General features: G+C 39.4%; 1 protein-coding gene across 1 annotated transcript; it reads right to left on the reverse strand.

The window, feature by feature from the left end:
- Nucleotides 1-1,804: 1,804 nt before the first annotated feature.
- On the reverse strand, nucleotides 1,805-12,939 carry LOC311024225 (DEP domain-containing protein 1B-like). The gene is made up of 11 exons (XM_084026537.1): nucleotides 12,799-12,939; nucleotides 11,249-11,514; nucleotides 10,994-11,138; nucleotides 8,905-9,032; nucleotides 8,532-8,662; nucleotides 8,399-8,446; nucleotides 8,067-8,207; nucleotides 7,768-7,934; nucleotides 7,019-7,195; nucleotides 3,499-3,681; nucleotides 1,805-3,386 (listed from the first exon to the last, which is right to left on the reverse strand). Exons 1-11 carry the CDS (start codon nucleotides 12,844-12,846, stop codon nucleotides 3,222-3,224), a joined length of 1,599 nt encoding a protein of 532 aa, XP_083882663.1. The 5' UTR covers nucleotides 12,847-12,939; the 3' UTR covers nucleotides 1,805-3,221.
- Nucleotides 12,940-16,311: the final 3,372 nt, after the last annotated feature.

Below are 16,311 nucleotides of genomic sequence, written 5' to 3' on the forward strand. Positions count from 1 at the left end.
GATTTACGACATCTGTACACCACTTTGTTTTTTTTTTTTTCTTCTCCTTTTTCTCTCTTCTAAATTAATCTATGTGATTCAATATCTATACTTTTTTGTGTTAGTTTTATGCTTGTTTAGTCTGATGTTTTTTATTGTGTTGTGTTTTTGTTTGTTTGTTTTTCTTTTTCTCACACTTTTTAATCTATATAAATTGAAAAAAAACAGTAACATATATATATATATATTTCTGTACTTGATAGAGGGATAATATTACACATACAGCAGGAAAAGCTTTCTCCCTGTGTAACATTTCATGTCTAGAGCCAAATCCCAGAATCAAAAACCAATTACCTCAGCTACATGTCCATTCCTAGAACGCATTATAGTAACACCATGGGCTGGAGAGCATGGGCTTACTCACCAACACAAAATACCGAAAAATGTTATGTGACTTGGACAGCCTCGGAGCTGCAGATAACCAATGGGAAACTCAGAGTAATTACCCTATTGGCATTCTCGTCTGCATCTGTGTGTGTAAACTGGAGAACACAACTAAAAACATGCAACAACTGTGTGAGAGAACAACTTGCACACAGCGAGGAGCAGAGCAATTTTTCTTACCAGATACCAGCATGACATGACCGACTATGTTGGTTTCGATTAAACCAAAGCTTGCTGTTGGCCAGAAAACAATCTGAGAAGTCCCCAAGATTTGATATGTGTCTGGATGAATTAGGAAATATATATTGCATCTAATGAAAATAAGATTCACAAAATCTTAATCTGATTGACAAATGTGTGTAAATGGTTCACAGTTTGACAGGTTAACTGTTCGTGAGTCAACTTATGTGATAAATTATGTGCAACCGTTCCTCTTTTGTATTAGCACCAAAGTTTTTCCTTCTTTCTAGGTTTAAAAAAAGGGGGGAAAAATGTGTGTGATGTTGTGGAAAAGGAGACTTCTGGGAAAAAGAATATCAATAAATGGTTGCAGACTGCAGTGATGCTGGATGTCTTGTGTTTGGACACACACACACACACACACACACACACACACACACACACACACACACACACACACACACACACACACTGACACACAAAGCCCTAAAAAAGAAAGAAAAACACTCCCACAGTTCCACCCAGCAGCAGCAACAACACCATAATTTCTCTTGTATACAGTTATATAATCTTAAAGCAACAATAACTTGGCTGCTTTGTATTCAGGTCAGGTTTTGCCTTCATGACTAAGAAGGCTTAAAGGCCCTGATGTTGGAGTTAATTTGCCCTCCTCCATCAGTCACCCTGAATAGAACACCTATCTGCAGGCTAGAAAGCACTGATAATACCTGAAGCATAACATCCAGTGACCTCCCCACACCAACATTCACAGTTTTCCATATTAGCACATCAGCAGCAGCTGATGACGAACTCCAGGGCGTCCTCTAGAGAAAATCTTTGGTCAGAGGGTCACCGAGTGGTCTCCTCAAAGCGTGACGCCTTTCAGATGCTCTCCCCTCGTTTCTCCATTTCCTGTATCCATCTGCATTGCTTTGGACACAAACCAGATTATATTGTAATCCAGTTATGATCTACAGCAGCGAAAATGGATTCCCTCAGGTAGGCAACAAGAGGCGCACGTTCGTGAGTCTGCATTTGAATCCCTCAGAGCTCCATTCAAAATCACTGCTGCTGTGTGCCTTAATAGACTTGAATCCTCAAATTTCAAGCTGTATTGATTCAAATAGAAACAACGATATATTAAATCATCCCTTATATATAACTGCTGATAATCCCCAAGAAACAACAAACAACCACACTGGCCAATGAAACTATTTATAGGGAAATCAAAATCAACATTGATTCACTTTTATCCTGTTGAATTCTTTACCAGCGCAGAGCAGCGATTCAAGTGTAACAGTTATTCCAGCATTATTACATTTCTTTAAGAGCGTTTATGAAAATCCATAAAGGAATATAACGTAACCATTATAAAAATAACAACAATCTCAAATTAAGTGAAAAACAACCTGATTAACATGACAGCAGGTAATAGAAAATTAAAAAAAAAAGTAAAACAATGAAAATGAGAAATATGTACCAATCAATCAAAAGTTCTTATATACAGAATAGAAACAATTAAAAACATGAAATGAGTAGTTTTAAGAGTGCATACAGCAGGACCCGTCAAGTGTTAAGAGGGTTTAGAGAGTAAGGACAATTTATAGCAAGTGAAATGTTTTGCCTTTTTCTGAGATTCGGCAGATCAATATTACATTTTCCTTTTTTTACAGCAAATTTAATCTGCAATTTCCACAAATGCCATGTAGCTTTTCCATTGTTTGTTATTCACTTTTGTTAGTTACAAATGCAGCTGAAGCTCAACTTCAGCTTGTTTTTACTCGTCGGTAATAAATCACATAAACTCCCTTTCTAAGCAAACCCTTGATATGTTCATTTATACGAATTCACTGAGATTAGAAAAATATACATATATTTTAGATTAAGCTTTGAGTTGCCGAGATTCAACATCACAACGACCCCTCCATTCGCTATGAAAGTATTCATGAAAATGAAATGCATTTTAGCAGCGCAAGGGTCAATCTCATGAAATTACATGATCTGTTTGAAGGCAATTTCTACCAAAAAATACATCTGAATATTTCTGTTGAAGTAAAAAAACTACAGTTTTAAGAGCATGATGCACTTTGGTCAACATTTCAAAACCTATAATGTTAACACCTAATAACTTATTAATACATTTGAAATGACTTTCATTCAATTTAATTAGAGGGGGCAATGTCACTCACTGCCATCCCTGCTTATGACAACTTACTAATATACAATATCTTAGTAGAAAAATGTACCAATACACAATTCTGAACAACTATTTTAAGAAACATCAGTGGTTCTTTTAGTGTCAGTGCATTATTGTTTCCAATACTTAATTCAAGTTTACTAGCAACACAGTAAAATGTTTTTTGTTAAAAAAGTGAGTTCAACCATCCATTGGTAGCTATAACTCGTTGCTATTGTGCATTTGTGTGAACTTGCCCTTTAAGTTATTATCTTAGTTTAACGGTGCTACAAAGACTAAGTAATAATCTGTTTTAAACATTAATTGTAGAGTTTAAACGTGTGTTAATCAAAATTGTGGTTAGAGTACCATTACAGCCACGTTGCTCCTCGTCTCATGACGCTGAGGTCGAGGTCGTGTGTACAGCCTGAAGGGAGGCAGATCATGCCCTGAAGCTCCAGCTCCTCTGAAAGGGCTGGAAGGGTTTCTTGAGGTTGAAGAACATGAGATGAGGTTTCAGTCGTGGAGTTTTCTCGGGTACTACAGCAGCTTTGCTTTCCTCAGTGGGGAACCGATTGCGGTAGACGTCTGGGTAGGACCTCTGGAACTGAAAGGGGGAGGATATGCATCATGAATCAAGAGCAGATTTTGCCCATCACATCTTCGGAGAGGCACTTCTCCAAGATCTACACTCACATTTCAAAATAGTACAGCCATACCTGTTTCAGCCTTTTCCTTTTGTCCTTGGCAGGGAGTTCCTGGTCTGCAATCAGGCCTTCGAGTAGCGCCTGCAGGGGGGTCTGGGTTCCAATCACCTTTTCCTCCTCAGAATCCACCCTGCTGATCTGCTTACAAAAAGCTGGAGATGCGCTGAAGTCTGTGTCTGAACCTGCGTATTTGATCTGATGGAAGACAAAGAAAATGTGAGAACACGGTACATATTTAGTGATACACTGGCGAGACGGTAACTACGATATTGGCTCTCTCCTTTTCAATAAATAAAGAAGCACGGGAAAGCACATTTGGAATGTCTTGATGTCCTGCACAATCATCAATAGTTAATGTCATGAGCCCAGAATTCAAATCAGGTTCTGATTTGAAGTGTCTGCAAAAGCTGCATAAAAATCCAGCCATTAACCTTAAGCTACTGCCATACCTGGCTAAAAAGTTTGAAAATACTGCATCTCTGAGACATTATCTCTAGCTATAGCCTCTCAAAAACTGTACTAAAACACAACACAGTGAATAACTAATTATGCCTACATGCTCCCCAATTAACACAACGAAAAGAATAGGATATTAAATGTGTGGTTCCAGATTTAAAATATCATTAGCAGCATTCAGTTAAGATGAAATCATGTTTTCAGTCTGATTCACAGCGTGTGATGAGAGAGATTAATCATCCACTGCTGGACTAAAAGATAAAATCATTTGTAGGCCAAAAAATAATGAACAGACGGTCAATACAGTCTGTGTTTTTACATTTTCCAATGCGCCTGCCAGAAGAAAACACATGCACACATCAATATGAACAAACTGTTCACAGACAAAATTAACTGGGAAGGAACCCTCTCTACATAAAGGAGATAAAAATCGGGTCTGTCTCAGGTCTGATGCTGCAATGCCACACAAATGATTCGCTGTTCACAGATTAGAATGCAGCTATTTTTAATCCTGCACCCAACCGGCAACATTCTCCACTGAAACTCTGTATACCATATGGAATGGATGGAATATAAATCCATTTATACATTCAAAAGAAATGCTACTGCAGTTACTATAGGGCAAGATTGACAAAAAGAAAAAAGAAAAGAAAACATTTCAAGGTTTACCTTGAAGCAGTGGCGACTAAAACTGAATAAAAACCCCATCGACTGCTGCATCATTTCAGATATTGTATATTGTTTCCCATAGCAACAGATAAGAAAAAGAAAAAAAACCTTACCTATAGCACTCTGATCATAGCACTGTTGCTCTTAAGGTACTATTTACTCAGATGAGGACCTAACACTTGTTCTATTTTTAGCTCTTACTTTATCAGCAATGATACGTTGTGGTTTCTTTGTTTCCTTCTTTTGACAAATGTACTTATTGTAAGTCGCTTTGGACAAAAGCTTCTCTCCGGGTTCTCCGGCTTCCTCCCACAGTCCAAAGACATGTAGGATGGGGATAGGTTCATTGGTGACTCTAAATTGCCCGTAGGTGTGAATGTGAGTGTGAATGGTTGTTTGTCTCTACATGTCGGCCCTGTGATAGACTGGTTACCTGTCCAGGGTGGACCCTGCCTTCACCCAATGACAGCTGGGATCGGCTCCAGCCCCCCCGCGACCCTGAATACAGGATAAGCGGTAGACAATGGATGGATGGATGGATGGAGTTCATCATATCTCCAAGCTCAATATCTTGACAAATTGTTTACAAAGGCTCTTGCCCTCTCCTGCCTCCTCAGCTTCTGAATGTTCCCCAAGCCATCAAATGAAAACATTACAGCCTTGAAACAATGTCTCACGGCATTCCTGCGAGGTATTACAAACTAATTCAGCATTTGGCTCTGAATGACTGAAATCTTTTCCCCTCGAGGCTACGGTAGCTGTAGACTCTGTAAGCCGCTGGATATTTTTCCTGCTGCTTTAGAGTTTGTCCAGAGCTGCAGTTTTACTTTTAGTGATTCTTTTGGGTATTGATTTATTTATTTGAGTCGTCTCCAGGTAATTTCTTATTTCTTTTATTGTCACATACGACTTTCAGAATTCAGGTCGATTTTTGATTACTTAGTGTAAAGATCACACACATGTAGCATCTACACAATTATCACAGTAAGCCAAGTAAAAGACTTCTTCATTTGAACTACAACATTCTCAGAGGATAACAGAGTATACATTGTTGTGCGCGGCACCCTTGTGGTTTGTTGTATTTACCTGCTAGTGTCTTTAACTTGTATTCTTTCTAATAGCCGATAGGGGGCGACTTGCAAAAAGAAGTCAGATTGTATTAAATTCCATGAGAAAATGACTCCTCACTTACCTCAGTCAACATTGCAAACATTCTCAATCGCTTGTGTCGTAAATTATGGTCCCATTTAGAGTAAAAAAGACCTTTTCAGCATTTCATGCATAAAATACACTTTTTCTTTATAAGTCTGTCATTACATTTGGGGTCATATGGAGCTGCTAGCCCTGACGTCAAAGCACTTAACGACACAGTAAGTATAAGTATAGTGGTGTAATTCTGCTTGGACAAAAGCGTCTGCTAAATGACCTAAATGTAAATGTAAATAAGAAAAATATACAGAAACAGATTTCAGAGCAGCAGTGATAGTGTTGGTATTAAATGAGCAAAACAGCATTCAATTAATATTATCAATGTTAAAACTAAGTGTATTTAACTGCCATAACTGGAGCTTCTCATGTTGTTTCATACATGAATTTAATTCCATACCATGATGCTCCTGCAATAATGCTACTGACCGGCTGCTCCCAGCTCCATTCCTGTTGCAGCTCTTTAACACAGATCTCAGTTTATTACAGAAGCAGTTGGAGTCATTTTGCCAGATGGGAAACTAAACCAACAACTCGTTGCCTCCAGCTACTGCCACAGTGTGTTTTTCACTCACATTGACATAGAAACATATGGAGAATCCCAATTTCAAATAATGTAATATCCAAACTTACCAGTGATTGGACCACTTTTCCACACTTAGTTCTTGGCAAGATGATGGAACCAATGTGACACACTGTCTTCACAAATGATTAGAGGCGCACCGATCGACCGACCGCTGCTCGGAACCGGCCAGATGTCAGCTGACGGTTTTACACATGGCACAGACGTAACGTCACAGCCACACACACACGCACAATACATCGACTCAAAGTTCGTCAGCATGAGACATAAAACTATTTGGGGTTTACAATTAGCAAATAAAAGCATGTTATTTTAATTGGAACATACTTTCAGTCGGATATGATTTGTCCATTAACCTGGAAGTAGGTCCTGTAACTTTGTGCAGTTTTGGAAAAAATGTTAATTCATATTCAATCTTTTATTATGAAGCGCCAATTAAACTTAAAATTGCCATAAAAGAAACCTCATGAAAATGTTTGTGAATGCGTTCAATCATAGCTCTTAGAAGAAAGAAAATCTGCAAGGTCAGACGGCGCATCCCTGCAATTGATGCACAGATATGGCTTGAAAAACACACACATTCACAAGAGGAGTCGTAAATCCAGAAAGTGTACTGACTTGAACTCTTTTGAGGTGGGACAGGTGTTCGTCGACCTGGCGATGCAGCTTGGAAGGAACTTGGAAGACGGTGATGTGGTGCTCCATCATGAAGGTCACCAGTTTGGTGGCAAGCAGCTCATCCACGTCCATCTCCTCCACAGAGCCCAGAACGCAGTGTGAGAACATCTGCACCATCTGGAAGCAGGCCGCAACAGGAGGATTAAAAACAGACTTCCAGCCACACTATACACTTTACTCATTAAATTACACAAATATTATTATTATCCACAGCAATATCCCCAGTGCAAATATCACCCTTGCAAAGCTTTTAATATCTGGATTTAGTATGGGAGCAGTGTTAAAGACTGGCCTTGTTTTGAGCCTTGGAGGGTTTAAGCATCTAGAAAGGAGTTTTTATAAAGTGTCTTAGTTCCCATGGATGAGAGTGCCCTCTAGATAGTATTTTCTTTTGGTGTTGATTCTGTGGAGATGAGTGCATGTATCAAGCTGTTTGTGGCTGAAATGTTCTCAGTGACCATGAGGAACTAATATTGTACAGGATTAAGTGTCAGGAAGCGTTGTCCAGTTAGTGCATCCACTAATCCTTGGAAACACACTGCTATGTTTTGTTTTGTTTTGTACAGATTCAGACCAATCTGTATTCCAATCCACATTTTTTTTTTAGGAACAGAAGATTGTCCACAATCCTAATCTCACTTGAAATATTAGAAAGGTATATGTAGTAAATAAGTGTTAGGTAAGTGTACCAGTGTGCGGGTTGCAATGGTGTCATTGAGTGGAGGGAGTTGGGGATTCTGGCAGACCCGGGCCATGAGACGCAGCAAAAGCTGGAGGCGTCTTCGGTTGGGCGGCGGCAGTAAGAGACAGCTGACTTGAAGCGCCTCGGTGGCTACATCCTGCTCCTGCAGCAGACCTGCAGAGATATCAGGAGAGTCGTGTCCTGATCCTGACAGCAAACATTGTGGCTGGATACTAAATGAACACTATTGTGTGTCTGCAGCAGTGAACAAATATCAGCAGTGGATCCACATGGCAGAGAACTCACTGAGAATGTTGACAAAGACTTCATAGAGACGGAAAGTGAGCAGGGGTTCCTTGAGTCTCTGAAAGTAATCCACCACTGTTCTCAGAACATCTCTCTCGAAACCTGGATACACCGGCTGTTTGCTGTCATTGCTATTCGGCCCTGAGAAAGAAGACGAGTGCAGTTTTTAGTTTTACACAGCAAAACTATAGAGATAACCCCAGTAAATGTTGAATACATGCCCATCAACATGTCAAATGTTACATAAGATTTTATGGTTTATGTACGCACACTCACAGAACAGTTCAACCCAAAAGATATGGCACCTTAATGAGCCTACAATGTATACTTACAATTGGCGAGGCATTTCATTGCTGATACCACCCAATACGGCATGTCCTCTGGAGACGAGAGAGATCTCGGTGAGTCATAATACAGAAGATGGCACAAAACAATTGTTCTTATTGTGATTCAAGTGCATCATACCGGCTTTGTTCTCCAATACGACTATCCCCGTCTTATTAACTTTGAACACATTGTGAACAATGTGCTTGCTGTTCACGTGCGTGGGGTTTAAAACTCCATCCAGTGACTGCAGGCCCAACACTCGCTGCAAACTGAAACAAAAGAGTTGGCATGAAGTACCAGGATCAGTGCCTTGAATCTTTTAATAACTTAAACATTGGCAACGTTCACCTTACATATAAGCCAATTTTAATTATCTAGAAAATGTAACATGTAATATTTTCTTTGAAGAGGTGTCGTGGAGAAAAGTTTGGTAAATGCTGACCTGGAGCAAAAGATACAGTCAGCATGAACAGTGGAAATGTTTAATAAAGTGAAGTAAAAAGTTACATACTGTGCAACCGTCATTGATTTCCAGACGTCGTCCACTTGCTTTGGAGTTATCTCCTTCCTTCGTATAAGCTTGCATTCATGAACATCACCAATAGCTACACTGTGCCTCTTATTCCACAAATCAGAGGTCTGGTCAAAAAGGAACAAAGACATGAAAGAAAAAGGTTAAGTTACATTGAGTAAAGAGAAGAATTGTGTTATAACAAGCATATAATTGGCATGTAAAATAAAATAAAATCCAATTTTTGCATTAAAATCCTAATGTTGTTGTTGACATTGTGCCCACGATGTGTTGATTTAGACCCAATGGTAATCAGGGCTGCTCTGATTTACATTCAAAGCTTCTATTGAGGTTTTCAAATGCTCCAAATTTCAGATTTTGTGACACAAAAAAACCCCAAACAAACAAAAATAACAATGAAAAAACCTTCTTTAGAGTAAAATGAACATTGAACTACATATGTTTAATCTTCTTTATCAATATAACTCGGCAGTGCTTGCGGCAAACTGGAGAGCAAACCGTATTTGACCACAGTCGAGATTGAAGCAGATGATGTTGTGAAATTTGGATTAAACACATATTTTCCCCAATAAATGTAGACTTTCAGACATATTGGAAATGTTCTACAGTCCTACACAGCCACCTCTGGAATCTAATTCTACAAACAGTGTGATACGATTCAGTACTGAGCCCATTTGTATCGGATACAGACAAGGTTATCTTCACTTCAGCGGTCTCAGCCCTCGTTGTGTGAGTGGAAAGGCTCAGCCCTGCACTCAGGGGAACACGAGATGATATTACACTAGGACAAATCTTAGAAGCGCACCGTCGCACTTTTCAATTGTTAAGATATAAAGGAACTCAAATCTGCACCCGTGTGTGCAGAGGAGAGGGTCGGACACCTGACACTCGTGATCTGCTGCAATCAGAGCAGCATCACAGCTGAATAAATTATCATCATCAGCTGTAGAAATCAATGATTTTCAATGTCTTCTAATACTGTGCATATTTAAAATGTTCATATAGTTTTTGTCTTTAAAAATCGCTATAGTGAACACGACTTTATTGATTAATTCATGGCTTATTCCATAGTGACAGATAGAGTATACTGTATACAGACAAACGGAAAACAACTATCCGATGCCAGTATCAGAGCACACTGGAGACACCAGGTAAAGGTCACACACTCTGCCTCCTCCAGCCACGTTACTCAGCACATCTTCACCTTCACATGTTGACTGTGTGAATTAGCAAAGTGTGCAAATAAAGCCAGTGTGGCACAAACATTACACTCCATATCCTCAGTACAAGTCCTTATCATCACGCTCAAGTTCACCACAACAAAGCTTAAATAACTATGGATATGATTGACCAATACTTCCCTATTCAAATAATATCCCAGGGTGGTGGACCCCACTTACAATCAGCCTGATTGCTGTAAACTTGAACATATTGCAGGGACCCGAGCAATGCTTGATGTAAATGTAAATGCTAGTCAAATCAAATTGTTGACAGGATATTAAGCCTTTGCTTCAATAATATACATTTAATAGATTATTTTTCTTTTGCAGGGATTATATAAATGCAATGAAATGAATCAATAATTATGAGATATGCATTTATAGCATCTTACAGCATATTTCTTTTGCCCTCTGGGATTTCAGGGAATACTGTAATGATCAGCACGTGGATCATACATGCCTTTGTGTGTTTGTTTGTGCGCCTGTGTAAACTCATGCCAAAGTGCCTCGAACGAGGATGAATAAAGCTGTCCAACACAACACAGCTATGAAGAATGAAACAACTACAGCAGCAATATGGACAAAAACTGAGGGAGGGAGTGTTTTGTTTCAGGCTCTTTTACTACACTGCATTACGCTGACATTTGATCTTTACTTTTCAGTAATCTTGAGTGCAGAATTATGTAAATGACAACTCCCAGTAGTCATTGAAACAGGGTAGACACTTAAAATGATTGCATCTTGATTTTTGCTCTCCAGTGAGTTTACATATCCTCACACATGTCAAGCACAGCATGAGTGTAACCAGGCAGTGGAGGAGCTGAAACCCCTCGGTCTCTTTCTCTCACCATGACAGAAGACTTCAGGGGAGGAATGTTTTCCCGCTGAGGCAATTCTTCATAGTCATCCCAGCGGATTAGTCTGGGAAGGTCACTGATGTCTCTCAACAGAGGTCTCGCTGGAAAAGACTTCAAGGGGGACGAGGCGGGGAACCTGGAGAGAACGTCAAAAGCAAGGGGCTTCAAGTGTGAAGATGCAGCAACGATACCAATGGTGAACCAACTGACATCAGTAACAGCACAGGATTCTGAAGGACAAAGTACCTGTACAGGTGGCCATCGTCTTCAAAGTCCTCTGTCCCGTGGCGTCCTTTGATGTCTTCTATGACATGGGCCTTGAGGAACTTCCTGAGAAGCTGCAGAGTCTGGTAGCGAGTCACCTCAGGCCCAAAGTTGTGATTGCGCCCCAGCAGTTCATGTAGATAATCCACCGCCTCGGATCCTGCAAAACTGCAATCATAGTAGCGGAAGTGTGCCCAGTGCCTTCTCAGCGGCATGCCTCCACGGAAGAGTTTGATGGTTTCATTCCACTGCACGACAGGGAAACATGAGACAAAAGCAGCAGAACGTTTGTCACAGACAACAAAATATGTCAGTGTTCCTTTGCAAGCTGGTGTGATACTGATCAGATATGGCGTGCAGATATTTCACAACTAGTGAAGTGTACAACTCTGTTGACAGCAGTTTATACAACGAGTTCCATCCAGATGCATACAACATGGCAAACGTAAAGAAAAAAATACACTGTGCATATTCTTCATTTTACGACTAGATTTATATTAAAAGAACCAAATCTGTGCTTATTTATTGTGATTTATGATAATCTTATTTAAGATTATCCTTTGCTGAAAAGGACGTTCATTAAAAAAAGTGTTGCAACAAAACTACTCGTCTCTTAACAAACTGTAAAGTGATTCCAGTTCCTTTGAGGCATATTTTGATATTCATATGCTTCACAATAATTGAGATTCTAGGTCGGTGAATCACAATTATTTTGACCAGGATGATCTTGACATGAACATCGTCTCATGCATAATAGAGAGAATTTGGGTAGCTCAAGGCCATTACAACTCAGGAGTGCTGCCCACAATTTCTAATGGAGCAAAACCGGCAAACACTTTTACAAAACTTAAGACAAGTAAAAGCCAATAGTCTAGACTCAAGCACACTGGGAGAAGGTGACTGGTCTTTCATTGCAGTCCAGTGAGATGGACATACAGGTAAAACAGCTGACAGAACAGTATGGCAGGTTGTGTATACATTATTAATATTCAATAAAAAAGGAGTTATTAGTGTTGAGGACACATGATGAATTAACACAATATCATTACCTTGAACCTTTGTAAATTAGAGACGTGTGTTAGCAATTACTCTTAATGTTAAGATCTTGGAACAAACCAAAGGATGTAACGTTGCAGGTGTTTCTGTCTAAACCTCGTTCCACTTGAGGGCAGAGTCTAATTTTTTATCTCAAGTTGCTTTTGTTGACTCTTCTCTACTAACACACATGTTTAGAGCCGTTTTACGAGCCTTTCTTATTTCCGAGAGGACGAAACGCTGGAACTCCCTACTCGAGTAACGTTTAGTAACTGTTAGCTAACGTTACGTTTGTCAACTAAGCGTAAATTGAACGTTACACTTACGTCTACGGTGAGTTTTAAAGCACGTTCTCCTCCTCGCCTGCTTAATGTATGGATATAAATGACCAACGTACATGTAATGGAATATTCTTCACGCGAAACAAACTTTACGTATTTAGTTAAGCTAACTCGTAACGTTAACATTTAGGCAAAAACCCATTTGTCCGTGCTCACCAGTTTGGTCGCCCTGTATGGACCCGGTCCGATGACTTTACCGTCCATTGTGATGATGAAAACCCATAAGCTATGCAACCGATAAGCTTTTTAAAAGCTTTAGCTGCAGATGAAAACAAGTGAAGTTAAGCCAAAAGAGACGGAGACGTTGCAGCCAACTTTGAATCTCCTGCGTCAGCGCGTCACATCATTTGAACGACGTGATTCGACAGGGGGCCGGTCACGTGACCACAAGGAATGCAGCATTTCTAAATGGAGCTGTGGGTGCCGATACACATCAACATTCAACATCTACTAATACTGTTACTAAGACAATAATAATAATAATAATAATAATAATAATAATAATAATAATAATAATAATAATAATATTATTATTATTATTATTATTATTATTATTATTATTATATTGTTATATTGTTATTATTATTATAACAATAATAACAACAACAACAACAGTAATACATCTTTGAAAGGCACTTTTGCAACAAAAATTAAACAATTAAAACATTTTATATTTTGAATATACTATTTACCTGACAAATAAATAATAACATACAGAAATTAATTTATAACCTACTATCTTTACAGAAAAAGTGACACATTACATATCCATTTTGCTAGACGGTCAACCCTTCCTAATTTTGAAAATTTGATATGTAAGTTTTGTGGATTCAAACCACAATAACTCTCAATGTATGTTGACCTGGATAGAAATCTAGTTCGGGCAGGCGGCCTAACTACTGCAATGTTTGAAATGCAATAAGACCTTGAAATATTCTCAAAGGACAAGTAAGTGACAGAATGCATTGAACTGCTCTCTGGATAGAGTGTGGATATGACAGATAGACCTTATGGTAATCACACTAGACTAAGCAAACGGAAATAATTGCAGAGATGACCTTCTCCAAATCAGTGTAGGAACGGTGTGGTTAATAATGGTTCGTCTAGGATGATTGGACATCCTCTCTAACCTTTTTTAACCCAAATTTAAACTGGAATAATAATAAAAAAGAAACACCTGGCGCACCATGGTTGTGAGTTTTACAGGTTTGCAGGTTGATATTAGAGCATCAGATATGCCATAAGGTGTCCAATGTTCCCCTATAACACTGGCTGTGATACCTCGAGAACCCCAAAGCTTTTCCATTTGGTGTGTTGATGACTGCAGTGACAAAAGAGGAACACTGCTTTTACCAGTCAACAATAGCGGTTTCCTTTTCTCCCTTTCTGTGGGCTGCAGCAATGGAGAGACAGACGTCCATTCAGTAGGTTCAAGACAGAACTACTCTAACACTCACACCTCAGATTGACTGAAAGAGAGCTGTGTGGCACCTTGAAATTAACTCCAACAGTGATAGCACTCTGTTAAAATTAATGAGAAACACCCAACGGCGATGTCTGACTAAATCATTTAAACCACTGCTATAAATAAAATAGCTTGCATAAAGATGCTGCAGTGAGTCCATAATAATTCAGCCCACATCATTTAATTAAAAAAAGACCTTCTTTATTGACATATATTCTCTATATTCCTGTTCCATATTAAAAGATAAGCCTGTGCGTTGCTTGATCGGATCCCGGTCAATCCATGGCTGAAAGATACATACGCCTCAAATCTCATCTTGACTTTTCCATGAAAGGTCAAGGCGATAACAAGGGGAGGACACGAGCAAAGATATGGAAGGCTTCGCTAACAAGATGGGGGATCAAGGCAGGAATCAATAGAGGAATAGAAGTAATTGTGGGCCTGAGCCACAGAACAGAAGGACTCAGACAATATTTATGACCAGTAAGTCACATATCCTCAGATTATAACTTTTGCGACCCAGGATACGATGCTTATCATAATTCTCTTTCTTATTCTTATTCCTCTTTCTTTGGCAGATTATACTATACAGAATTTTTGATCAGACATTTTGCAAAGTGACCTAAAGTAATTATTTATTGTTATTTCTGTATGAGAAGAAGCAGCGTCGTCAGTCTTGTGTTGATATCAGCCATGCATGTGGACACTGCAGTTTTACTTGAGTGGGCAATAACAGTGCAGGCTGTCATCTCACTTGTATTGATCCAAACGGTCCACACTTCAAGAAACCGTTAACACTACATTAATTTGAAAATCTATTACCTTTTGGAAAAGGAAAAAAAAAAGTATTTTTTCTTCTTTTTTTTCAGAAAAGGATCATACACTGCTCTGTTCTTTGGGGTGCACAGTTCTACCAGGCACATCATTGAATTGGCACGGATAATGCACAAGACAAGAAACGGCCACACCAGGCATGGAAGTAAGAGATTGAACTGAGCAGCTTGGTGTGGTGCAAACAAAAATAAAAGACAACTGATAATAATTAGAAGCATTGACACAATGCTCTGAGGTGATTGGGAGAGGAAGGACAACTTGATGGTGTTATTTGTAGTGATTGTGCAGTATCACCACCCTGATTAACAGAGGTGATGCTGATAGAGGGGACACCTATGTATCCTGTTGTCATGCCTCATTAAAGAGCAGAGGTGAGGAGTAAAGGCCTCTTTTAATCATCTGAACAGTCTCGATACTGGCAGGCCATTTCTGGATCACCGACTTAATGAAAAGTCAAATAGGGTTTCTGCATGATTACAGATCAGGAAGTTACCGAGCACAGCCAAGTGACAGAGGCACTGGTTACTTTTGGACGGAGCCAGGCTAGCTGATTCCTGCTGTTTCTAGTCTTGCTAATATGCTAAGCTAAGTGGCCACTAGCTCAAGCATCATATGCACATTAATGACAGTGTGGTATCCAACTTCTTATCTAACCCTCTGTAAGAAATTGCACAAGCATGTGTCGCGAAATGTCAGCTGGGGTCGGCTTCTTTACACCTTAACAGGTTGGTTACAGATGGATGGATGGATGGATGGATGGCCCAAAATGTCGAACTACTGCTTTAACTTTATGAATAGAAAAATCCTTACAAAAACTTTAGCTGCAAATTCTGATCACTTTTTCCCCTTTTGGATTACACTTTATATATTTTTTTTACTCTCTGATGTGATAAAACTCACAAAAAAAACCCCACTCCAAACACAAAGATACTGCCGACTTTGCAAAAAGAAAGCACCGGTTGCCAGATGCATTTAGCAAGTACACCTACTGTTCCTGAAGCGCTACAGGCATGCTTACTCTCAGACCTGTCACTTTCCAATGCGATGCTCGGTTTGATTGACAGAGGACTTGAAGGAGGCCATAGTGCAAAGAAATCAGGGGAAACACAGCTGTTCCTTTGTGGTAAGGACTTGTCTTGAGTGTTCCGGTGGGGAGAGATGACATGAACCAAGTAGGAGGAGGTGGCGTGCTACGAGAACGGCAAGGGAACTATTTGACATGAACGTGTAATGAAAAATAGCACTCTGTGCAGGTCATGACATTGTTGACCTTATCTTTTAAATTCTACAGATAGATCAGAAACTTCATTTCAAAGGAGCTGCATTTAACATTCCGAACATTAATATATCGGCAATAGCACTTTGGCTTT

This window comes from Eutrigla gurnardus, assembly GCF_963514095.1.
Source record: "Eutrigla gurnardus genome assembly, chromosome: 14".
In the NCBI taxonomy this organism is placed as follows: domain Eukaryota; kingdom Metazoa; phylum Chordata; class Actinopteri; order Perciformes; family Triglidae; genus Eutrigla; species Eutrigla gurnardus.

What these genes read in the sequence shown, in the direction of transcription:
- LOC311024225 (XM_084026537.1), bottom strand. Translation starts at nt 12,846, where the DNA reads ATGGACGGTAAAGTCATCGGACCGGGTCCATACAGGGCGACCAAACTG. An exon ending in CCATTGCAACCCGCACACTG is followed by an intron (nt 7,196 to 7,767) that starts GTACACTTACCT and finishes GCCTGCTTCCAG; the next exon opens with ATGGTGCAGATGTTCTCACA. An exon ending in AAAGGAAAAGGCTGAAACAG is followed by an intron (nt 3,387 to 3,498) that starts GTATGGCTGTAC and finishes TCCCCCTTTCAG; the next exon opens with TTCCAGAGGTCCTACCCAGA.